The sequence below is a fragment of the Jaculus jaculus genome, chromosome 9 (assembly GCF_020740685.1).
Source record: "Jaculus jaculus isolate mJacJac1 chromosome 9, mJacJac1.mat.Y.cur, whole genome shotgun sequence".
NCBI lineage: Eukaryota > Metazoa > Chordata > Mammalia > Rodentia > Dipodidae > Jaculus > Jaculus jaculus.
Window position 1 is genome coordinate 51,523,209 of NC_059110.1, and position 23,146 is coordinate 51,546,354.

Here is a 23,146-nt window from a genome sequence, read left to right on the forward strand (position 1 = left end):
TGATGGGTAAAGGAAGTTCCACAGAGGAGAGAACAGAGTCCCCATCTCACCATGTGGCTGTTGATCGTAGGCAGATTTTTTTCTGGGAAAGCAAATCTGTTAGAAAACTTCAAGTTAGAACAAGAGGTGCAAGGAAATCAGTGGAGTCTGGACTTTGAACAAAAACAGGTTAAGCAAACAATTACAGTTTAGAATTAGAGAGAGAGATTGTCATTTGTAGTAGTAGCACAGTAAAGGAGGGCTTGTGGTCATCTTTTTGGGCTAAGGAAGGGTGGATCACTAATAGGAACTGTTTAATGGGGTAGAAGGAAGATTGTTTCCCTAGGAGGGCCTGGGTTGAATAGCAGCATGGACAGAGATGAGATCAGGGGTAAAAGAATAGAGCCAGTTGCCTATCCAGTTTATGAAGTTATCAAGACATTTAAGAATTGGAAGTCAAATATCTCATTTTCCCAAGAGAATCATTGTCCAATTTTTATTTATTTTGTGGCCAAGCCATGTTGCAGTAAAACATGAAGCACTTGGACATTATGTCTCCTTTTAGGCCAAGAGTTTTAAGATTGATCAGTAGACAACCCAACATGGAAGCCAGTGGAGTTTTGGAATTTAGGAACCCATAGTGGGGTGAGAAGAGCCAGGGCATCAGTCTGAAGATCAGGAGTCCTGGATTTCAAGACAGAGGTTGGAGACCTGCTCCTGGAGAAGGACAGGGAATTCAGAATGCAAGCAGGCATTTTGACTGGAGGCTTTCAGGGCAGTCATTTGAGCACAAGACAAGGAAGCCAAGTCTGTCCTCCTAAGTCCTTTAGGAAGACAGAAAGATGGAGGCTTACTCACCCCCTCCTAGGGCCAAAATGAAGTAGATATGGCAAATGGCCTCTCTGGTTGGAGAAAGGGCAGGTGAATTATTCTTTCCAGCTACTGGAGATTAATTCCAACCATATGGAAGTTTTGAGAGCCCAGAGGAGTTGGAATTTTCAAGCAATTTATCATGATGAAAGAAGAGAGAGAGAGAGAGGGTGGGTACCAGAAACTATATGGGATTTGGATTTGGAACTGAGACAGGCAACCACCATAACAACAGGGCAATAGCTGTCTTTAGTTTGGATTTTAAAACTGACTTTTTTTTTTTTTTTAAACTAGCCATTAGCCACAGGCAAGGACCTCCCTAGGTGTCTGTGTTTGTTTATTTTATCTAGCTGTGAGGCAGTTGTTGGTTTACTGTGATTGTTCTGTCTCCCGTGCAGGTTTTTCTTTGGGAGGAAAAGGGGAAAGCAAGGAAAGAGAAATTAGGTATCCATACGCAGAAGAAGTTAAGGAAGCCCAGTAAAGACAGGATTTTTTTTTTTTTAAAGAAGGCAGGATTTGTATTTGATTTAGTGAGATGGCCTGAATTTGGTGTGAAAGGGAGACACTGGAAAGTCCTGGCCAACTGACAGAACTGTGTGTGAAAGTGTTTTAAGAGGGGCAGAAGCAGGGGAGGGAAACTTGAGGACCTTTTGCCAACCATTTGCTGTGTCCTTGGAGAAAAAAGAATATTATGGTCAAATTTAGATAGAGTTGGAGTAATCTGACAGGCAGGAGCTCAGGAAGTTTAAGCTCCTTTAAATTAGCCTTGATACATGCCAATGGAGTGTCTTTTGAAACAGATAATTTAGAGCCCATTTTGGAGGACAAGGACTCGAGTATTCAATCCCGGCACCAGGGAAGTCTTTCAGGCATTAGGGAGGGCAAACAAAACTCAAGGATTAGGAGGGAGCATCCCCACACTTATAATGCTTTGGGTGTCTGGTGGAAGGATGGAGGAAGATCCCAGAGTTTCCAATCTCCACAGACTGAAAAGTGAGAAACTCCCAGAGTTTCTAATGTCTGAGGTGGGGCACCTCCGCCACAGACTGAGAGGAATACCTTGTCCTGAAGCTGTAATCTGTTGAGGGTGTGGATGCAGCGGACCACATGGTGAGAGGTGTCTTATCTGGGGTTCAAATGTCTGGTGGGGGAGGGGAGGGAGAAGAAGAGAGAGATATGATCTGGTGGATTACCCAAAGGGGTGTCAGACACTTGGCTGAGCTCAGAGAGGGATTTTGGACATTCATCAGGGAGTAGCCCTGGCCAGAAATCCCCAGTCTTCACAAATGAGCTGCTGAGCTCACACAATGTGAGGGTCAGAGTGAGAGGAAAAAGAGAAGAAGAAAGCTGCCAGCTGTCAAGCTGGGTTTACACACAGCACCAATAAGGATCCCTTAGCCATGAGGCTGGGCAGAACTTGCATTGCTCACATAGACAAAACCCACAAGTAATCAGAGATCTCAGGTCAGATTAGTGACTGTTTAGTCCAAATAGTGAGCTTGGCGAGTGTCTGCTCCTAAAGGAGTGAGACACTGACAGGGAGGTGGGGGAGAGGAGAGGGAAAGAAAAAGGGAGGGCGTGCAGCCGGAAGCCCCAGAAAGGATCTGAGTCGTGGCACCAAAATGTAAGGAAAGGGTAAGATAAAAGCAAGAAAGAACACTGGACTTGATCTCTACAGACAATTTATTGAGAGGTACAGTGAGGGGCAGCAGCCTTCCTGTGGGATGAAGGCTGGAGCACTGAGTTGGGCTGGACTTCAAACTTATAAGGAGGATCATAAGGCCAACAGACTGAATCAGCTGCAGGTCCAAGGGAAGCAGATAAGGCATCAAATTATTTGTTCAGATTGGCTTTTTTAGTAGAATTGTCTAGGGAGGACTGGATGTCTCCTTTCATGGCCTTCTAATCCTAAGGCTAGTTATTAACTCTTTAGCTCCCTCTAGGTTTCAGGGAAGGTTTTAACCTTTCAGGAGGCACACATAACACCAAATATACAGGACCAGAGAAGAAACTCTGATTGAGTATGAGGACTGCTCAGTGGGAGGGAATTCATATGTGGCACTGAGAACCAAGTCAGAACCTATGCATGTGAAGGTAATGAACTTGAGAGAAATTCTCACTGTTCTTTGGTTAAAAGGACAGATTATACTCATCAAAAAGTCTTTCAGACTCAGGAAGTAGAGGTAGGAGGATCACCGTGAGTTTGAGGCAACTCCCAAGACTACACAGTGAATTCCAGGTCAGCCTGGACTACAGCGAGACCTACCTGAAAAAAAAAAAAAAACAAGAAAAAAAATGTCATTTAACTGTTGGAGGGATGGATTAGCAGTTAAGGCACTTGCCTGCAAAGGCAAAGGACACAGGTTTGGTTCCCTAGGACCCACGTAAGCCAGATGCACAAGGTGGCGCATGCATCTGAAGTTTGTTTGCAACAGGTAGAGGCCCTAGTATGCCCATTTTCTCTCTCTCTCTCTCTCTACCTCCCTCCCTCCCATAAATAAAAATAAATTACAATTTTTTTACTTTTTTATTATTTTTATTTATTTTCCTTTTTAATGACAGCTTCCATACTTATAGAAAATAAACCATGGTAATTTCCTCCACTCTCCTACTTTCCCCTACACAAATCTAGACTCCATCATATCTCCTCCTTTTCTCCATTAGTATCTCTTTTATTTTGATGTCATCATCTTTTTCTCCTATTATGAGGGTCTTGTGAAGATAGTGGTAGGCACTACACAGTCATGGATTTCAAGGCCAATTTCTGTCTGGTCGATTGCATTGTAAGCAGTCCTACCCTTCCTTCAGCTCTTACATCGTTTCTGCCACCTTTTCTATAATGAACCCCGAGCCTTGGAAGGTATGATGGAGATGTTTCAGAGCTGAACATTCCTCCATCACATCTTCTAAGCTCTGTGGTGCCTTTTGGGTCATTCCAGTGGTCATCACCATCTGAAAAGAGAAGTGAGAGTAGTATTAATATATGAATATGAACATTAAGTAAATTGCTTACAGGGCAGTTTGGTCAGCATAATATATGCATTTAGCCAGACAAGAGCAGGCATTACACTCATAATACTCATGACCTCCCTCAACATAGGCTTTTTGTTTTTGCAGTTGGTTTCCCCCATAACAGACATGTCACTATTGCACCCATTGGCTCATATGGCCTGATTGGCCAAACTTGAGGCTTGTAGCATCATTGATGGCTTCTGTCTTCCATAAGGCTACATGTGGTGCAGCTTTTTCCAGCTTTCTGTCAGGTGGTCCTACCAGGAGACAGTTTCCAGCTCAGCCTGAGTTTGATTTTGTGGTGACCTTGCAGCCCAGGCATGTGGACTCTTCAACAATAGGGTTTTATCATCTATTCCTGGTGGGAACCCAACAGACTTGGCAATAGCCTGTAATGATTTGGGGTATCAGGCAACTCCTTAGCCAACAACTCACTGGAAGGTATCCCATTCCTGGCACTGAAATATTTCTAGTAATAGTCTATGGCATCAGAGTGTGCCACTATCCAAAAAAGTAGGTTATCATGTGGCTTATTCACAATATCCTGAATTTTGAATAACCCTTCCCCCATACTCCTTTTACTGAGTCTTTTCCCCTGATCTTGCTTAGGCCATTCCACCCACAGTAATCTATACATATATTTTCATATATACAGTACCATCCCCTTAAATCCACCCCTCTTCTATCTGCCTTATAGCCATTTTCTAGCTTACTATCCTCTGCTACCAATTTTTACTTCAACTCACAAGGATGAACATTGGCAACTAGGATCCACATATGAGAGAAAACATGCAACATTTGGCTTTCTGGACCTGGGTTACCTCACTTAGTATAATCCTTTCCAGATCCATCCATTTCCCTATAAAGTTCATAGTTTTGTTTTTCTTTACCACTGAATAGAACTCCATCATGTAAATGTACCACATCTTTATTCTTCATTCATCTATGGATGGACATCTAGGCTGGTTCCATTTCCTAGCTATTATGAATAGGACAGCAATAAATATTGTTGTGCAAGTATCTCTAAGGTGGTAAGAAGAGTCCTTAGGATGTGTGCCTAGAAGGGTTATAGCTGGGTCATATGGTAAATTTATTTTTATCTATATCAGGAACATCCACACTGATTTCCACAATGCTTGTACCAGATTACATTCCCACCTACAGGGTAGAAGTGTTCCTCTTTTTCTGCATCCTTGCCAGCATTTATTGTCATTTGTTCTCTTGATGATAGCCATTCTGACAGGAGTGAGATGGAATCTCAAAGTAGTTTTAATTTGCATTTCCCTGATAGCTAAGGATATAGAACATTTTTTTAGATGTTTATAGGCCATCTGTATTTCTTTTTACTGGAACTCTCTATTTAGTTCCATAGCCCATTTTTAAGTGGGTTGTTTGATTTCTTATTTAGTTTTTTGAGTTCTTTGTATATTCTGGATATTAATCCTCTGTCAGGTGTACAGCTGTCAAAGATTTTCTTCCATTCTTTAGCCTGTCTTTTTGCTCTATTCACAGTGTCCTTTGCTGTACAAAAGCTTTGTAAGTTCATGAGATTCCAGTGGCTGATTAATGGTTTTATTTCCTGAGAAACTGGGGTTATATTCAGGAAGCCATTGCTATGCCAATATGTTGAAGGGTGCCAGGCTCCCCTGGCAGGTAGTGCTGAGGAAGGACCAGGCCCGCTGGTTCCTCCCAAGGGGTTGAAGAGGAGGGTGAGTGTCGATGGCCAGGAACACACTACCAAGCCAGGAGTCTTGTCAAAGCAGGAACTCACTTTATTGTTACAGGCAGTTGCCTATATAGCGTTGAGAACAAGGGTGGGGATTCTAGGATGGGGAGAGAGGTAAGGGCCAATAGTATACCGTGACTTTTGAAATGACTGGTTCTAAGCACACGTGCACAGGAATTCCAACTCCTATGCGGAAATAACAGGCCTGAGGCCATTAGGTGTCTTGCTGAGTCATAGCTGGCCAGAGGCAGATCACCAAACTTTAGCTAGGCTCAGGAAGTTCCACTAGGCCCTTTCAAGGCCCAACAGAAGGGCGTCCCCTACCTTTTCCTCTAGCACTTTCAGAATTTCAGGTCTGATATTAAGGTGTGCATGAAAACAGACAAGGATCTATTTTCATCCTTCTACATAGAGATATCCAGTTTTCTGAGCATCATTTGTTGAAGAGGCTGTTTTTCCTCCAATGGAAAAAATATATATATGTACATATATATTTGGAATTTTTGTCAAAAATCAGATGATGGCTGGTCTGGAGAGATGGCTCAACAGGTAAGCGCTTGCCTGTGAAGCCTAAGGACCCTGGTTTGAGGCTCGATTCCCCAGGACCCATGTTAGCCAGATGCACAAGGGGGTGCATGTGTCTGGAGTTCGTTTGCAGTGCCTTGAGGCCCTGGAGCACCCATTATCTCTCTCTCTCTCAATGCCTCTTTCTCTCTGTGTCTGGTGCTCTCAAATAAATAAATAAAGCAAAAAAAATTACAAAAATATCAGATGGCTGTAGCTGTCTGGATTGACATCTGGGTCCTCTATTGTGTTCCATTGACCTACATGTCTGTCTTTGTGCCAGTACCATGCTATTTTTGTTACTATGGCCTTGTAATATAGCTTAAAATTGGGTATGGTGATACCACCAGCCTTATTTTTGTTGCTCAAAATTGTTTTGGCTATCCAAGATTTTGGACCTTCCAAATGAATTTTAGGATTGTTTTTTCTGTCCATGAAGAATGCCATTAGAATTGTAATGGGTATTGCATTATATGTGTAGATTACTTTTGGTAAGACTGACATTTTCACAATACTGATTCTTCTAATCCAAGAACATGGAATGTCTTCCAATTTCCTATTGTCTTCTGTAATTTCTTGCTTGAGTGTTTTTTTGTTTTTTTTTTTTCTTAAGGCATGTGCCAGAAGCTGTGTGTACTGGCACACACCTTGTTTTGTTTTAATTTTTTTTAAATTAATGACTTTATTTATTTGAGGGAGAAAGAGAAAAAATGGGTGTACCAGGGCCTCCAGCCACTGCAAACAAACTCCAGATACATGTGCCACCTTGTGTATCTGGCTTCCATGGGTTCTGGTGAATCAAAAATGGGCACTTTGGCTTTGCAGGCAAATGCCTTGTCTGCTAAGCCATCCCTCCAGCCTTGCTTGAATGTTTTAGATCTTTCATTGTAGAGATCCTTCACTTCCTTGGTTAGATTTAGTCCAAGGTACTTTTTTTTTGTTGTTCTTTTGGAGGCAATTGTGGATGGGAGTGATTCCCAGATTTCATCCTCTGCATGTTTTTTGTTAGTATATAGAAAAGACACTGATTTCTGTATTTATTTTGTATCCTGCTACGTTGCTAAAATTGCTTATCAGCTCTAACAGTTTGCTGGTAGTCTTTAGGGCCCTGTATGTATAGAATCATATCATCTGCAAATAATGATAATTTGATCTCTTCCTTTTCAATTTGCATCCCTTTTACAAGTGACTTTTGCCTTATGACTATATGTTGGCTGTAGGTTTTTCATAAATAGCCTTTATTATGTTGAGACATGTTTCTTTCTCAGTTTCTGTAGGACTTTTACCATGTAGGATGTTGGATTTTGTTGAATGTCTTTTCTGCATCTATTGAGATGGTCTGTGATTTTTATTCATCATCCCATTTATGTAGTGTATTGCATTTATTGATTTGCATATGTTGAACCATCCCTGCATCTCTAGGATGAAGCCTGTCGTCAGGGTGATTGATCTTTTTGATATAATCTTATATTCTGTTTGCCAATGTTTTGTTGAGAATTTATCCAAGGCTTTAAGGTGAAGCATTAAAATTTTTACTGGTGAACTCTCTAATTTCTTTTCTTTTTATGTATTTAAAAATTTTTATTACATATGGACATATTTAATATGTAAACAACACATGTTGGTACCATCCTTTCTTTCATCCCTATCCCTTCTCTGAAGTGGCCTTCCTCATTGTTAAGTATATCCCATGGGGAGAATTTAAAGTGTGTAGACCCTCTTATAGCCCAAGATTAGTGGGAACTTGACAATGGAAAGCAAAATAATTATCTGGATATGATTTTCACTTGTTTCCCAGTTCCAAATGTGGTTTCCTTTCTTCTGGGCTCCTCCCCAGGCAGGTAGTGCTGTGGAAGGACCAGGCCTACTGGTTCCTCCCAAGGGGTTAAGGAGAAAGATGATTGTATGATGACTCAGAAACTTCTCCTGGCCACCAGAGAAAAACCACAATGAATCAGGAGTCTTGTGGAAGCAGGAACTCACAGAAAAAACTTGTTTTATTGGTATGAGCAGTTGCCTATATCATGTTGGGGATGAAGGTGGGGATTTTAAGATGGGGGGGGGGAGGGAGAGATAAGGGCCAACGTAAACTGTAACTATAGAAATGGTAATTTCAACTCCAGAGTAGAAGTAGCAGGCCAGAAGCCATTAGGCATCTTGCTGAGTCCTAGATGGCCAGAGACAGATTGCCAAACTTTAGCTAGGCTCAGGAAGTTCCACTAGGCCTCATGCCTGGGCCTTTTAGGGCACAACATCTCCCCCTTTTCTTTTGTAAGAGCATTAGTCACCATGGCCCCTGTCTTAGGTTGTCCCCCTCTGGGGATCTTACCTGTCATTGGGTACCATGTGTTAAGCTCGCTGAGAACTCATTCCATAGCCTGTCTTAGGTTGTCTCAGTCAGTCTGAGATCTTACCCGTCATTGGTCACATGGAGGGCAGAGGAGGTGGCAGTGGGTTATCTGAGGAACTTAATTCCTCAGTTGCCAGCCCGTGATAATATATTTCGACCTGATGAAGTTTTATTGCCTCTAGCCACTGGTGAATAAATTGTGTAATTTTGTTAATTACACAAGGTCTGACAGTGAGGAGAAGGAGGAGAAAGAGAACGAGGGGGAGGGGCCGAAGTAGAGGGAGAAGGTAGGGTAAGAAGTCATGTAGGCCCATCTGCAGCGGCCTGTCCTAGAGGTCCCACTGCCTCCTCTCCAAGTCTTCCTGGAGCTTCTTAATCTTGTCCTGGACAATTTCCAATTTATTGGCATAAAAGCGGCATTTTTCCTGTAAAAACAAACATACACCTCCCTTTTCGGCCGTTAGTAGGTCTAGTCCTCTCCAGTTTTGTAGGACTACCTCATCTAGGCAATCTAGCTTCCAGGAATGATAGCTACATCTGGAATTAAGGTGGCTGGGGCACAAGGGCCCGTCTAGTTGGTGGACAGAAAGTTATAGGCCATTCCGCCTCCATAAACATAAACCATTCCAGAAGGCGGGCAGCATTGAACATTGGGCTCAGTTGTGTTAAAAGTATTATTAGGGGAAGGTGGGGCTTAAATGCCCAGAGGAAACATTGGGAAAAGCTGGATGGGGATGGGGAAGGTGTCTGAGCAATTTTTTAAGGTCGTGTGGGCAACTGTACTGCAAGCAGCCAGGGAGGCCCAGATATTTTAGCTCTCTTGTTGTTACACAAATGGGTCCTTTTCTTTTTTGCAAAGTTTTTCCATGGACAAAAATTCCATGAGCTTTACATAAGTTTCTATCAAAAAACTCCTTTTTGTTATTGAGATTTTGTACTTCAATCACTTCTCAGTATAAAAGATTATTCCAAGGTTGGGAAACAAACAAACCCTTTGATCTCAGCAATATAAACATAAATATTAAGGAATGGCCAGCTCTTATCAGTAACACTGAATGTGTATAATCTTGCTTACATGTAGGTGCTCAAGTCTTGCTCTCAAATGGTCAGAGCTATGGATACAAGTCCAGCCAAATGGCTCCCAACAATTTCCCCTTTTTTATTTATTTATTTATTTTTTTATGAACTGGGCCCTTCTGGGCCTTGGTGCAGAAAGACTGTGTCTGCCTTAGGGTGTCCTCTAACATATTTGGGCCTTATCCATCATCAGTACATGAATTCCATCATTCATGCCCTGTCTTAGGTTGACCTAACTTGAGAGAATCTTACCCATCTTTTACTACTAGCCTCTTCAGGGACTTTAAGATAATGTCTCAGGAAGCCAGGGTCGGGTCCATAACTGTATTCCATGTACTTCTGTATGGATATCCATAAAGGATCTTAAAAGACATTTAATGAGTATGGGCAGTAGACACAGAATAAGTAAAAGACAAACACCTATAGCAGCAAAGCTTCCTATCCAAGAAGTGAGAGAATTCCATCCAGGCAAGGTAGACTTAAAAGCAGATATTAAGTCATCAGCAGCTTTAGTTGCATCAAAAGTAAGATGATTATTTTGCAAAGAAAAAATCTAGGAATGTAACATAATTGGATCCAAGGAAATATTATTATTATGCCAAATGCCTCTTAAATGTAATTTTTCAATGATGTTGACTGTCATTATATTTTTTTGAAGTAATACAAATCCATTGAAAATCTACATGACACTCCAAATGAGTTTTAACTTTTAACCCTAGTATATAGAGTGTCTAACAGGTGAAACTGTATCTAGGGTAAGTATTGAGCCCAGGATCTTAAAAGGAGGCACAGTTTGAACTTTCTCAGGAGCTGCTTTAAAGCTGTGAGTATGAAGGATAGTTAGACATTAAAAGTATAAGCCTAAAGCCTAAAGCCACAGCACACTTTACGAACTCCTGCTAGGCACACTTTGCATAACTTTAGATTGAAATCTGAAATCCACCATCACACTTTAAGATTAATAACTGAATATATTGGGGCCCATTTATGTAAATTATCACATTATGCCCTTGGAGCCCAGTAGATTTATAATTATCACACATTATAAATTGTTAGAAAAATTTAAAATGTTTAGGGTAAATAATGCCTTTTTAGTTGGTCATGTGGGGGTAAGGATTCCCCCTTTTGTTTTTGTAATTGAGACTTGAGAGTCTGATTATATCTTTTAACAATAGCCTGGCCCTGGGGGTTGTATGGGATGTCTGTGGAATGTGAAATTTTTTGTAGGACTGGAGAAAATTTATAAAGGCCTTACTTATGAAGTAGGGGTCAATATTAATTTTAATTAATTATTAATTTGATCAGGCAGTCTGAGAGTGGCAAAACATTGAAGCATATGACTAATGGCATGTTTTGATTTTTTTTGGCATGTGCCGATGCCCAGTAGGTGCGGGAAAAGGTCAGTGAGCCCAGTCACCACGAGAGGGCAGACTTCTCCCCTGTCCCCACCTGGGTCAGTACAAGGGGGCCACATGGCAGTCTCCTAGGAGGTGGATTGTCTGCCAATTCCCAGTAGGGGAGGGTCGGGCACAAGCTGCCAGGAGGGGGCCATCTATTTAAATTACCAAATTCTGCCCCTGGCTCCCAATAGATTTATAACTATCATATATTATAAATTGTACTTAGTTTAATTTTAAAGGTCTCCACAGTCTTGACTAATTTAAGATATTATGATATGTAAAATTAAACAAGTTAAACATTTCTATCATATAAAGGCACAGAGTAAACATTTTTAACTGGTATAAGGCATAGAAAGGAGAGACTAAAACAATGTAAATTGAATGACCATAACCTAAAATTAGTCTAAGTGTCTGAAATTTTAACTTGTTTGAGGTTTTCTAGCTTAAAATCTTAAGTCTCAGCCAGGCATGGTGGTGCACGCCTTTAATCCCAGCTCTCGGAGGCAGAGGTAGGAGGATTACCATGAGTTTTAGGCCACCCTGAGGCTCCATAGGGTATTCAAGGTCAGCCTGCGCTAGAGTGAAACCCTACCTCGAGAAACCAAAACAGCAACAAAAAAAACCTCCAAATCTTAAATCTCTTAGTCCAATATCTCTATCTAAGCATATTAGTCTATTGCAAATTTAACCTTGATTCACTCTTTGGGCCTGGGCAGCAGGACGCAGCCAGCCCTTATGCCAGTAGCCCAGTTCCAATGAAATCCCCTGTAGTCTTTCCTCTTAGAAAGCTTATAAGCCAAGCCTTGAAGTTTAATGCTGTCTGCACTTAGTATTTTAAAACTTTCATCTGAATAGTCCATAAAATTTGGCTTTACCACTCCAGAAAACACCTTCAGTTGTAAGCACCAGGTCCATGCCTATTTCTCCAAAAGAAAGGTTCCAAAAGATTAACATCTATGTGGTCAGGTTCATCTCAGTTCATCAGACAGTTTTAGGTTCACTGAGATAAACTTCCAGACCAGGTACAGTTATGGAGGAAGGAATATTTATTGAAGCTTACAGATCCAGGGGAAGTTCCCTAATGGCAGAAAAAGCTTGCCTGCCTTTACAGGCCCAAGAGAGAGAGAAGCACAAGCCTTTAGAAATATAAAAGCTGCAGATGCAGCTTGCTAGGCCCCATTCAGAAATACAAAAGCCACAGGTGAACCGAAAGTGAAAGGAAAGAGAAAGAGAACAAAGAGAGGCCGACAAGTAAGTACAGGCTATACAAGCAAAGTTTAGCACATTAAATATGAAGATTGCCTTATAACTCATGAGCATACGCTCACCCACACATGTACACCGATTACCTCCTCAACAACTGCCTCTCACGGGGGCACTAGTCTGCCGGACTCTGAGAGCCGCATGTTAGGTGCCAGATGCTGGGCTCCTCCTCGGGCAAGTAGTGCTGTGGAGGGACCAGGCCTGCTGGTTCCTCCCTAGGGGTTAAGGAGGTAGATGAGCATATGATGACACAGAAACCTCTCCTAGCCACCAGAGAAAAATCACACTGAGTCAGGAGTCTTTTCGAAGCAGGAACTCACAGAAAAAACTCACTTTATTGCTATGAGCAGTTGCCTATATCATGTTGGGGATGAAGGCGGGGATTTTTACAATGGGTGGGGGAGAGGTAAGGGCCAATAGTAAAGTATAACTACTAAAATGGTAATTTCAATTCCTGCATGGAGGTGGCAGGCCAGAAGCCATTAGGCGTCTTGCTGAGTCCTAGCTGGCCAGAGACAGGTCGCCAAACTTCAGCTAGGCTCAGGAAGTTCCACTAGGCCTCATGCCTGGGCCTTTCAGGACTCAACAGTTTTCCGGTGAATAGATCTGTTAGCCAATCCAAAAGCAGTTGTTTACCTGATATGTGTCATTATTGAACTTGTGCAAGCATCACATCAGGTTGTTTGCTTCTGAGTCACTTAGATTTTGAGTTGCTTGGACAGATGTTGGCTACTTTTGCTCTGTAGCTCATGTAGTGCCTCCCAGCACTACATGGGCCAATTGTCTGGGACTGGCTCTTTTCTGGATTTCAACCAGGTCTCTCCATGGTCTGTGCTGTCAGTGTATGCTGTCTTCAGCAGTAGGGTCTTAGCATTAATCTCTGGTAGATAATCAAGTGCTCTGACAGAAGCCTGTCTTGTTTTGGGAGATCTAGTAGGTCTCTCTGATCAACAGCTTATTTTGTATGTAAACCACATCCTTGGCTATAGCCAAGAGAAAATAAAAAAGAAAGAGAAGATAAATAGGAAATATTTAAGCTTAGGTTTCATCTCACCCTCTCCAGGGCCTTTTGATTCAGATGCTCTGCCTAAGGTCCTCTTGAGGGTTCCATCATTTAATCTGACTTCTAGGATATAGGATTCTATGGTACCAGTTCAATTTAGGTTCAGTTTTTTGGTCTCCCCCCCCCCCCAACTTTCCCTTTCCCCAAGCCCTACCCTCCTGTTGCAGTCCAGTTTGCATTGCTGGTAGAACTCACCCAACTAAGGGCAGCTTGTGGGAAAAAGAGGTTTATTTTGGCTTACAGGCTTGAGGGGAAGCTCCATGATGGCAGGGGAAAATGATGGCATGCGCAGAGGGTGGACATCATCCCCTGGCCCATATAATGTAGACAACAGCAACAGAAGAGTGTGCCAAACACTGGCATGGGGAAACTGGCTATAACACCCATAAGCCCATCCCAACCATACACTCCCTCCAGGAGGCATTAATCCCAAAATCTCCATCAGCTGGGAGCCCAGCATTTAGAACACCTAAGTTTATGGGGGACACCTGAATCAAACTACCACATTCCATCCCTGACCCCCATATACTGATATCCATACATGATGTAAGATACAATGCATTCAGTCCAACTTTAAAAGTTCCCATAGTTTTTTGTCAATCCCAATGATGTTCAAACAACCCCATAGTCCAAGACCTTTTCACTGAGCCATAATACAAAGAAAAATCCCCCCCCCCAAACCCATAATGGCACAGAATAAACATTCACACTGCAAAAGATGGCATTGGGCATAGCAAAGAAAAATTCAACCAATACAAGATTTAAAACAACCAGGGAAAACATCAAACTCTGCAACTTCAAGTCCAACAACTCTAGCCAGTGACAAATCTCCAAGTCCAATAATTCTAACCAGCAACAAGTCTCTGACATGCTAACTGTGCCCCTCCAGCTAGGCTACTCATAGTCCTGGAAAACTTCATTGGGGCCAGCAGCTTTCCTTAGCAGCCATCTCATGGTCCTAGCATCTCCACTGAGTCTCCACTGCAATCCATGGTCCATCCTCATGGCCCTATAGGATCTCCATGCAGGCAACCAGCAAACCTGCTTCACACTGCCCATGGCCATTTCCAAAACACAAGACCATGTTGCAAAATCAATAACCCTCTCTTTCCTGCATGTCTTGTACTCCACAATACCAGGTAGGGTGCCAATTTGTTAATTCAGTGGGGAATAAAGCAGATTTTGAAGAACAAAATACTTCTTGAGCACTCAGGCCCCTTCCAAAGAGTCTACATTCTTCTTTTTGCCCCAGTACAGGTCGGCTGGATCAATCTCAATGGATGTAATCTCTCAAACAATTTTCAGGCAGCAGTTTAGGCCCAAATACTTCGTTTTTTCTGTGCCGTATCCCTCTGTGAAAACCAGTTCATTTCTATGCAAGGCAACCCTGCACAATTTCTGAGGACATGGGCATTACAGCAAGCTTTTCACACAAACTGCTAACCCAGTTCATACAAAGCTCTTTCTCACCCTCATAAGCCAAACCTCACAGTCCATAGTTCTTACTGCATTCAGGTCTTGCAAGCTTTGACCACAATAGTCAATCAAGCTGTACTGACAGCACTGCAAGGCATTTATTAGGCCAAAGTTTCAAGTCCTTCCACATTTCTCTTGAAAATCAGCTCCAAAAGGCCAAAGCCACAGTTAGGTGTCTAGCAGGAAAACCACTCCTCAGTACTACTTTACTGTTGCAGTCTGGTTCACATTGCTGGTAGAAATCACCCAACTAAGAGCATCTTGTGGGAAAAGGAGGTTTATTTTGGCTTACAGGCTCGAGGGGAAGCTCCATGATGGCAGGGGAAAATGATGGCATGAGCAGAGGGTGGACATCACTTCCTGGCCAACATAAGGTGGACAACAGCAACAGAAGAGTGTGCCAAACACTGGCATGGGGAAACTGGCTGTAACGCCCATAAGCCTGCCTCCAACAATACACTCCCTCCAGGAGGCATTAACCTCCAAAATCTCCATCAGCTGGGAACCTAGCATTCAGAACATTGAAGTTTATGGGGGACACCTGAATCAAACCACCACACCTCACTATTGTCTAAGCCTCAATATGCTATTCAGGTATGACAGCCACTCTGGCTGATACAGGTTAGGAACCACAGATGCGTGAGAACATGTGATGGTTGTCTTTCTGTGATTGTGTGAGTTCACTTAGAATGATCTGTTCCAAGAATGACCATTTTTTTTTCTACAGATTTCAATTTCATTTTTTCTTACTGCTGAGTAGAATTCCATCATGCAGATGTATCACATCTTGGTTATCCATTCATCCAATGATGGGCACCTGGGTTGATTCTAGTTCATAGCTATTATGAATTGAGCAAATATCTCTGAATTGAGATGTGGTATTTTTAGGGTACATGCCCAGTAAGGGAATAACAGGATCTGTTGGAAACTCTATATTCATCCTTTTTGGGAGTCTCCATATTGATTTCCATAGTGGTTGTACCAGCTTACATTCTCACCAACAGTGAATGAGTGTTCCTATTTCTACACATCCTCACCAACATTTGTTTTCATTTGATTTATTACTGTTTGCTATCCTTAGTGGGGTAAGGTGGAATCTCTTTTTTTTTTTTCTAAAATTTTTTATTTATTTATTTGAGAGCGACAGACACAGAGAGAAAGATAGATAGAGGGAGAGAGAGAGAATGGGCGCGCCAGGGCTTCCAGCCTCTGCAAACGAACTCCAGACACGTGCGCCCCTTTGTGCATCTGGCTAACGTGGGACCTGGGGAACCGAGCCTCGAACCGGGGTCCTTAGGCTTCACAGGCAAGCACTTAACCACTAAGCCATCTCTCCAGCCCAGGTGGAATCTCATGGTTGTTCTAACTTGCATTTCCCTAATGGTTAGGGATTTTGAACATTTTCTTAAGTGTGTTTTAGCCATTTCTTGCTTGAGTGCTTTAAAATTCAGATTGTAGAGATCCTTCAGTTCCTTGCTTACGTTTCTTCCAAAGTATTTTACTTGTTTATTTATTTATTTTTGAGGCAATTGTGAATGGGATAGATTCCCTGTTTTCATCTTCTGCATGTTTATTGTTAGTATATAGGTAGGCTACTTGTTTCTTTGTGTTTATTTTGTATCCTGATACATTGCTAAAAGTGTTATCAGCTCTAACAGTTTGCTGGTAGTTTTTAGGCTCCTTTATGTATAGAATCATATCACCTGCAAATCATGATAATTTGATGTCTTGCTTTCCAATTTGTATCCCTCTTATGAGTGCCTTTTGTCTTAGTGCTATAGCTAAGACTTCCAGTACTATATTAAATAAAAGTGGGGGCAGTTAACACCCTTGTCTTGTTCCTGAGTTTAGTGGATAAGTTTCAACTTTTTCCACATTTAGTATTATGTTGGCTGTAAGTTTGTTATAAATAGACTCTATTATGTTGAGATATGTACCTTCTACTCCTAGTTTCTGTAGGACTTTTGCCATGAAGGGATGTTGGATTTTGTGGAATGCCTTTTCTGCATCTATCGAGATGATCATGTGACTCTTGTCTTCGGTCCCTTTATACTTTATTACATTTGTCACTTTGCATATGTTGAACCATCCCTGCATCCCTGGGATAAAGCCTACTTGGTCAGGGTGAATGTTTTTGATATATTCTTGTATTCTGTTTGCCAATATTTGTTCAGAATTTTTGCCTCTATGTTCATGAAGGAGATTTGTCTGTAATTTTCTTTCTTCTGTCTTTGTCTGGTTTTGGTGTCAGGGTGATGCTGGCTTTGTAGAAGGAGTTCAGTAAAATTCTTTCCTTTTCTGTTTTATGGAAAAGTCTGTGGAGCTGTGGTGTTATTTTTTCCATGAAGGTCTGGCAAAATTCACTAGTGAATCTATCTAGGCCTGGACTTTTCTTTGGGTGACTTTTTATAATTGCTTAGTTCTCCATACTCGTTATAGGTCTATTTAAATGGTTTATCTCTTCTTGCTTTAATTTTGGCAGGTTATATGAATCAAGGAAATCATTCATTTCTTTTAGATTTTCTAACTTAGAGGTATATATATATTTAAAGTATGTCCTTACAATTTTCTGAATTTCTTTGGTATCTGTTGTAAGAGTGCTTTGTTATCTCTAATTTTATCAATTTTTGTCTTTTCTCTCTTACCTCTGGCAGATTTGCTAAGGGTTTATCAATTTTGTTTATCCTTTCAAAGAACCAACTCTTTGTTTCATTGATTTTTTTTGGATTTCTTTTTGGTTTCTATTTCATTCATTTCTGCCCTAATCTTTGTTATTTCTTCCCGTCTTGTAATTTTCGGTTTGCCTTGTTCTTCTATCACCAAGGCCTTAAGGTGACATATTAAATTGTTAACTTGTGAACTCTCTCATTTCTTAATATAGGCACTCAGTGTTATGAATTTTACTCTTAGGACTGCCTTCATTGTGTTCCAAACGTTTGGGTATGTTGTATTCTTATCACCATTTTATTCTATGAATTTATTGATTTCCTTTGTGATTGCTTCAATGACACATTAATCTTTGAATAATGTACTTTTTAGTCTCCATGAATTTCTGTATGCTCTGTATTTTTCCTTGTTTGTGGATTTAGTTCAATCCAATTTTGTTTTGAGTACAAGAGATTATTTTAATTTTTCTGTATTTGTTAAGATATGCATTATTTTGTAATATATGGTCTATTTTAGAGAAAGTTCCATGTGCTTCTGAGAAAAATGTATATTCTGCACCACTAAGATGGAATGTTCTAGAAATATCTTAGGTCTAATTGCTCCATGACATAATTTAATCCCAGTATTTCTATTTATTTTTTCCAGTCAATTTCCTATCAATTGATGAGAGTGGGGTATTGAAGTCCCCCAGTATAAGTGTGTTTAGTGTTATCTATGACCTTAAGTCTAATAGTGTTTGTTTGATGAAACTGGGAACCCCCATATTAGGTGCCTATACATTTATGATTGTAATGTCCTCCTGTTGGAGTGTTCCTTTAGTCAGTATAAAGTGACCTTCTTTATTTTTACTCACTAATGTTGGTTTGAAGTCTATCCTGTCAGTTATTAGGATAATGACACCTGCTTGTTTCCTAGGCCCATTTGCTTGAAATACTGTTTTCTATCCTTTCACTCTAATATAGTGTCTATCTTTTATTGAGAGATGAGTTTCCTGGAGGCAACAAAGGGAGGATCCTGCCTTTTAATCTAGTCTGTAAGCCTGCATCTTTTGGTTGGGGCATTGAGGCCATTGATATTAAGAGTTATTATTGAAAGTGTAGTCTCATTCATCCTGTTTTGTAGTGCTTCCTATTTCCCTTTACATTCTTGTATTAACTGTTATTTGAGTATGGCTTACTTTTTCCTGTTTCCTCATGTGGGTGCTTTGATTTCTCTTTAGCATGAAGGATTCCTTTAAGTATTTTCTATAGAACTGGATTAGTTGTCATAATTTCCATTAGTCTGTTTTTTTTTTTTTTTTTTTTTACCATTAGTCTGTTTTTATTTTGGAATGTCCTTATTTTTCCATCAATTTGGATAGATAGCTTTGCAGCTTAAAGTAATCTTGGTTATCTTTCAGAACTTAGAATACATCATTCCAAGCCCTTCTGGCTTTTAAAGTTTGTGTTGAGTAATTTGTTGTTATCCTGATGGGCTTGCCTTTGTAGGTGACTTGCTTTTTTTCTCTAACTGCTTTCATTGTATTTTCTTTGGTTTGCCTGATTAGCAGTTTAATTTTAACATGGTGAGGAGAGGTTCTTTCCAGGTTTTGTCTGTTTGGTGTTCTAAAAGCTCTCTGTATCTGCATTGGCATTTCTTTCCCAGTTTGGAGAATATTTTTTTCTATGATTTTGTTGAAAAGGCCTACTATGCCTTTGGAGTGAAATTCTTCTACTATATCCTCAATTTTTATGTTTAATTTTTTTCATAGTGTCCCAAATATCTTGTGTGGTAGTTTGAATAGATGGCCCCTAATACATTCAGTGCTTTATTAGTTTGTAGTCTGGATCTGCAGCCACCTGGCTGGAGGTAATGTCACTGGGTAGATCTTAAGGTATGGTGGTGGGTTTGAGATATTGATCTAAAAACATGCAAAGTGTGCCTAGCTGGAGTTCATGAAGTGTTCTGTGATGTGTGGTTTTTGGCTTGTGCTTCTTTGGTCCTATGAAAGCAGGCCAGCTTCTTCTGCCATTATGGAACATACCCTGGATCTGTAAGCTTCAATAAATTCCTTCCTCCATAACTGTGCCTGGTCCAGAAGTTCATCTTAGCGAATCTGAAGCTGTCTCCACAGAAGTTGGTACAAGAAGTGGGGTGAGATGAACCTGACCATGTGGATGATGGTGTTCTGTAAATTTTGTTTAGGAGGAATGGACATGGACTTGGTGCTTACAACTGAAGATGCCTTCTGAAGTGGTAAGCTAAGTTTTATGGACTATTCTGATGAGAGTTTGAGGATGCTAAGTGTAGACTGTATTGAACTTCAAGGCTTGGTTTATGAACTTTCTAAAGGGAAGGAAAGACTGCAGAGGACTTTGTTAGAACTGAGCTAGTGGCATAAGAGCTGGCTGTGTTCTGCTGCCCAGGCTCAGAGAGTTTGATCAAGGTTAAATTTGTAATGGACTGATGTACTTGGCTAACTCATCATGGGAACTTGGTGAAAGGATTTGCATCTTACTAGATCAGCAAGGAAGGCCTCAGTGAGACTCAGGGGATCTGATTAGGCATATTTATTATAATTAGTATACACATAAAATTATGTAAACTCCACAAAGTAAATAGTTTAACTTATACAATAATCAATAGTTTGCCTGCCATGACCTTCTAGCACCCTTGCTATTTTAACAAATACATTTTTTAGAAAGTGGCAATCATACAAATAGGGTCATAATACATTTTTTAAGGAAAGTATCTTTTGGTTCAGATTTTCAATTAAAAACAAAGCATATACTTTCCTCTTTGGCAAAAGAATCCACCACAGTTAATGCACAAAGCAAACTCAGAAAAAAAACAAACAGTGAACATGAGGTACAGCTGAGGTCAGAGCTACTCTAGAAATACAGACACACATTCAGGAGAAAATTGCTTTTCAGTTATCAATCATCTTAGCAGAAAAGTACTAGACTTGGCACTGGTCATTTTTGTAAGAACACATTTCACATGGCTTCCCCCTCCCCCAGGGGATGATGAACCTCCCTAACATGCACCATTTCTGAACAAAGTTATAACAAGTGTGGGTTTCTGAGCTGAGGCACAGAAACATTTGACAGTAATGAAGGCTCCATGGTATGCCACCTTCTTTACAAGTTGAGACAACACTGTTGCTTTCTGGTAAGCCTCAGCACTTGGCTTTGCAGTTTGTAAGGTCAGATTCATATCTGAACACTACATAATGTTTGCCAGGCTTGTGGTGAGGAGGAAGCCAACTGTGAAGGCCAGTTCCTTAGAGCCCATTCCTTCAGGTCTGGCACAGCAAGTTCCCAGCAGGCTATAGGATGCTGGGCCACCGGACTTATGTGCAATAGTCTAAGGAAAACATAGCTACTGAGGTGACTAAACAAAACACTCCCACATGCTTTTCATATTTCAAGTAATCTCATTTCTTCCAGGAGAATGGAAAAATATTTCTGATATAGTTATCAAAGAAAAGAAAGTGAGCCACAAAATGAGTTTCAAATAGGCCTGCTGTGGACAATATTAGAAAACCAATAGTAATGGAGAAATTAACCCAAGCATTTTCCAGTTAGCTCTGTGAAGAACTGTCTGACCGAGCAACCTAAGTCACTTTGTTGTTAAATATAACTACACAAATTGCATTTTTCACATTGAAGCAGCTCACTATCACAGTTAGAACAATGAAAATGTCACTTGAAAGTTTTCATTTTCTAGCCCATTGATAGCAGACTGGCTTTCGCCAGAAGACTCAGGACAAAACCAGCTGCACAGTTTTGTAAACAATGAGTGAGGTTATCTCTGGGTCCCTGCACAAACCTTCCTCCAGTGACTCGCAGCAGCCATAGCTCAGCAGCATAGCAGGTTTCATTCCTTTCATGTTCACAGAAGAGCAGTCATGGCTGACTGGTTGAGGGGTGGGAGGCAGTTTCTGGGGGCAGAGTAACCATCATTCCCTGCAGTCTTCATCTGTGGCTTTTGTGGGGTGGGGTCTCTGCTCTCTGTGGCTGTGGCCGTGGGCTTGTCATAGGCCCTGTCTGCAGGCTTGGGGCTCTGGGGCATCTGATAGTCTGAACTCTGGGTGGTGACACCCGTGGCAGGGGAGAACAGGGAGTGTTTTTGCATGGCCTGGGGTCCAGGGACTCGGTAGCCAAGTGCTGAGAAAATGTGCATGCATGGCAGGGGCCGCTCCAAGATGGGCGTGGCATACTCAGGCTCAGGGTGGGTCAAGGGCATTGCATACTCATGGGTGATGTGGGGAGGGCAGTCATAGTGATCGCTGGCCCCAGGGTTGGTCCCGGACTCTTCAGCCTCAGTATCCATGGGCCGAAAGGTGGAGCCCTTCCTTGTAACTGTCCCAGTACCAATCATGAGAGGCTGCTGGTAGTCTGAAACCAAAAGAATAGTAGGAGTATCTTTAGTGCACTACCCCAGACAGCACCAGCCAGCTAGTGTACTCAGCTCTCCACTCAGTGAGTACCTAACTTGTCCCTGCTAGGTGAGAAAGGTGAGTCACAGATGTCACATAGAGGGACTTAATTAACCATATTGGCTACTTCAGGAAGCCTTATACTGTCACACTGAGAAAAAAGTACACTAAGGTCTAGGTTAGGGGAAAATGATTCATAGAGGAATGATATTTATTTATTTAAAGACAGGGTCTTGTTATATAGTCCAGACTAGATTTGACAATACATACACACAGTCCTGTCATGTGTGTGTGTGTGTGTGCATGTTTTAAGACATGGTCTCATGTAGCTCAGGATGTCCTTTCACTCCACATATATGGAGAACACATCTCAACTCTGGAACCTTTTGCCTCCACATTACAGGTGATGGCATTACAGGTATGTGTCACTAGGCCTAAGCAGGAATGACTTTTAAACTGGTCCAAGAGGTGCTGAAATTTGGAGGTGGAAATATGTGATGGTGAAATTATGTTGTCAGCTTGATCAGATTAGAAATCCACATAGAGTTCTCTTGTGCAGATATATAGGTTTCTTCCAGGAAGGGCTGACTAAAGAGGGAAGTCCTTCCTACAGAGTGGGCATTACTCTCAGTGATGGGGTATCCCAAGAAAGCTTTGAGAGGACACAGCCCCTTTCTTTGCCTTGCTGCCTGTGCTACTCACTGATGAGTGCCTTTTACCTGATGAGTACCTTTTACTGATGAGTGGCTGTTCCCTCCCACATTAACTTGTATGAGCATCTGTCCTGGTTGGCTGTCCCTCATGGCATTGGAACCAAGTTTCCTCAGAACTTTCAATGTAGACTGAAGAGTGGCGGCTAGACAGAAGCTTTCAGGCATGGATTGGGACTGCTGAGGTAACCAGCCACATGGACTGAGCAATTGGGTTTCTTGACTCTCAGGCTTGTAGAATGCTATTGTTGGATTGCTATAAGCTAATCCTATAAATTTTCTTTTTAATACCAATATATTCTATTGGTTCTGCTCCTTTAAAGAACCCTGAGTAATATAACAATGAGAGAAAAGAGGAAGTAATAATCATAGGGAGTGTGGCAAGAGAATGGTACAGGGAATGGCTTAATAGAAATAAGACTGAAGTGATACAAGGTTAGGACAGCCCTGTGTCAACCCTATTCCAAGATAGTATAATATTAATTAAATCTTTTAAAGGTCATATTAAGTAGGATTATTATCCATTTTACAAATGAGAAACAAGAGCAGAGGGAGACTAACTTCTCCCA

At 41.3% G+C, this 23,146-nt stretch overlaps 1 protein-coding gene across 3 annotated transcripts in view; it reads right to left on the bottom strand.

Moving 5' to 3' along the window:
* Positions 1–3,741: 3,741 nt before the first annotated feature.
* Dcbld1 (discoidin, CUB and LCCL domain containing 1) overlaps positions 3,742–23,146 on the bottom strand; it is an 80,561-nt gene continuing 61,156 nt past the window's right edge. For 2 of the 3 annotated variants that reach the window (XM_045159481.1, XM_045159480.1), the window contains one exon: positions 19,982–21,826. In XM_045159481.1, the coding sequence (XP_045015416.1) occupies positions 21,321–21,826 (506 nt within the window). In that variant the 3' untranslated portion in view covers positions 19,982–21,320. Of the gene's footprint in view, positions 3,802–19,981; positions 21,827–23,146 lie in introns of those variants that run through there. The other variant, XR_006638972.1, reaches the window with a different exon arrangement.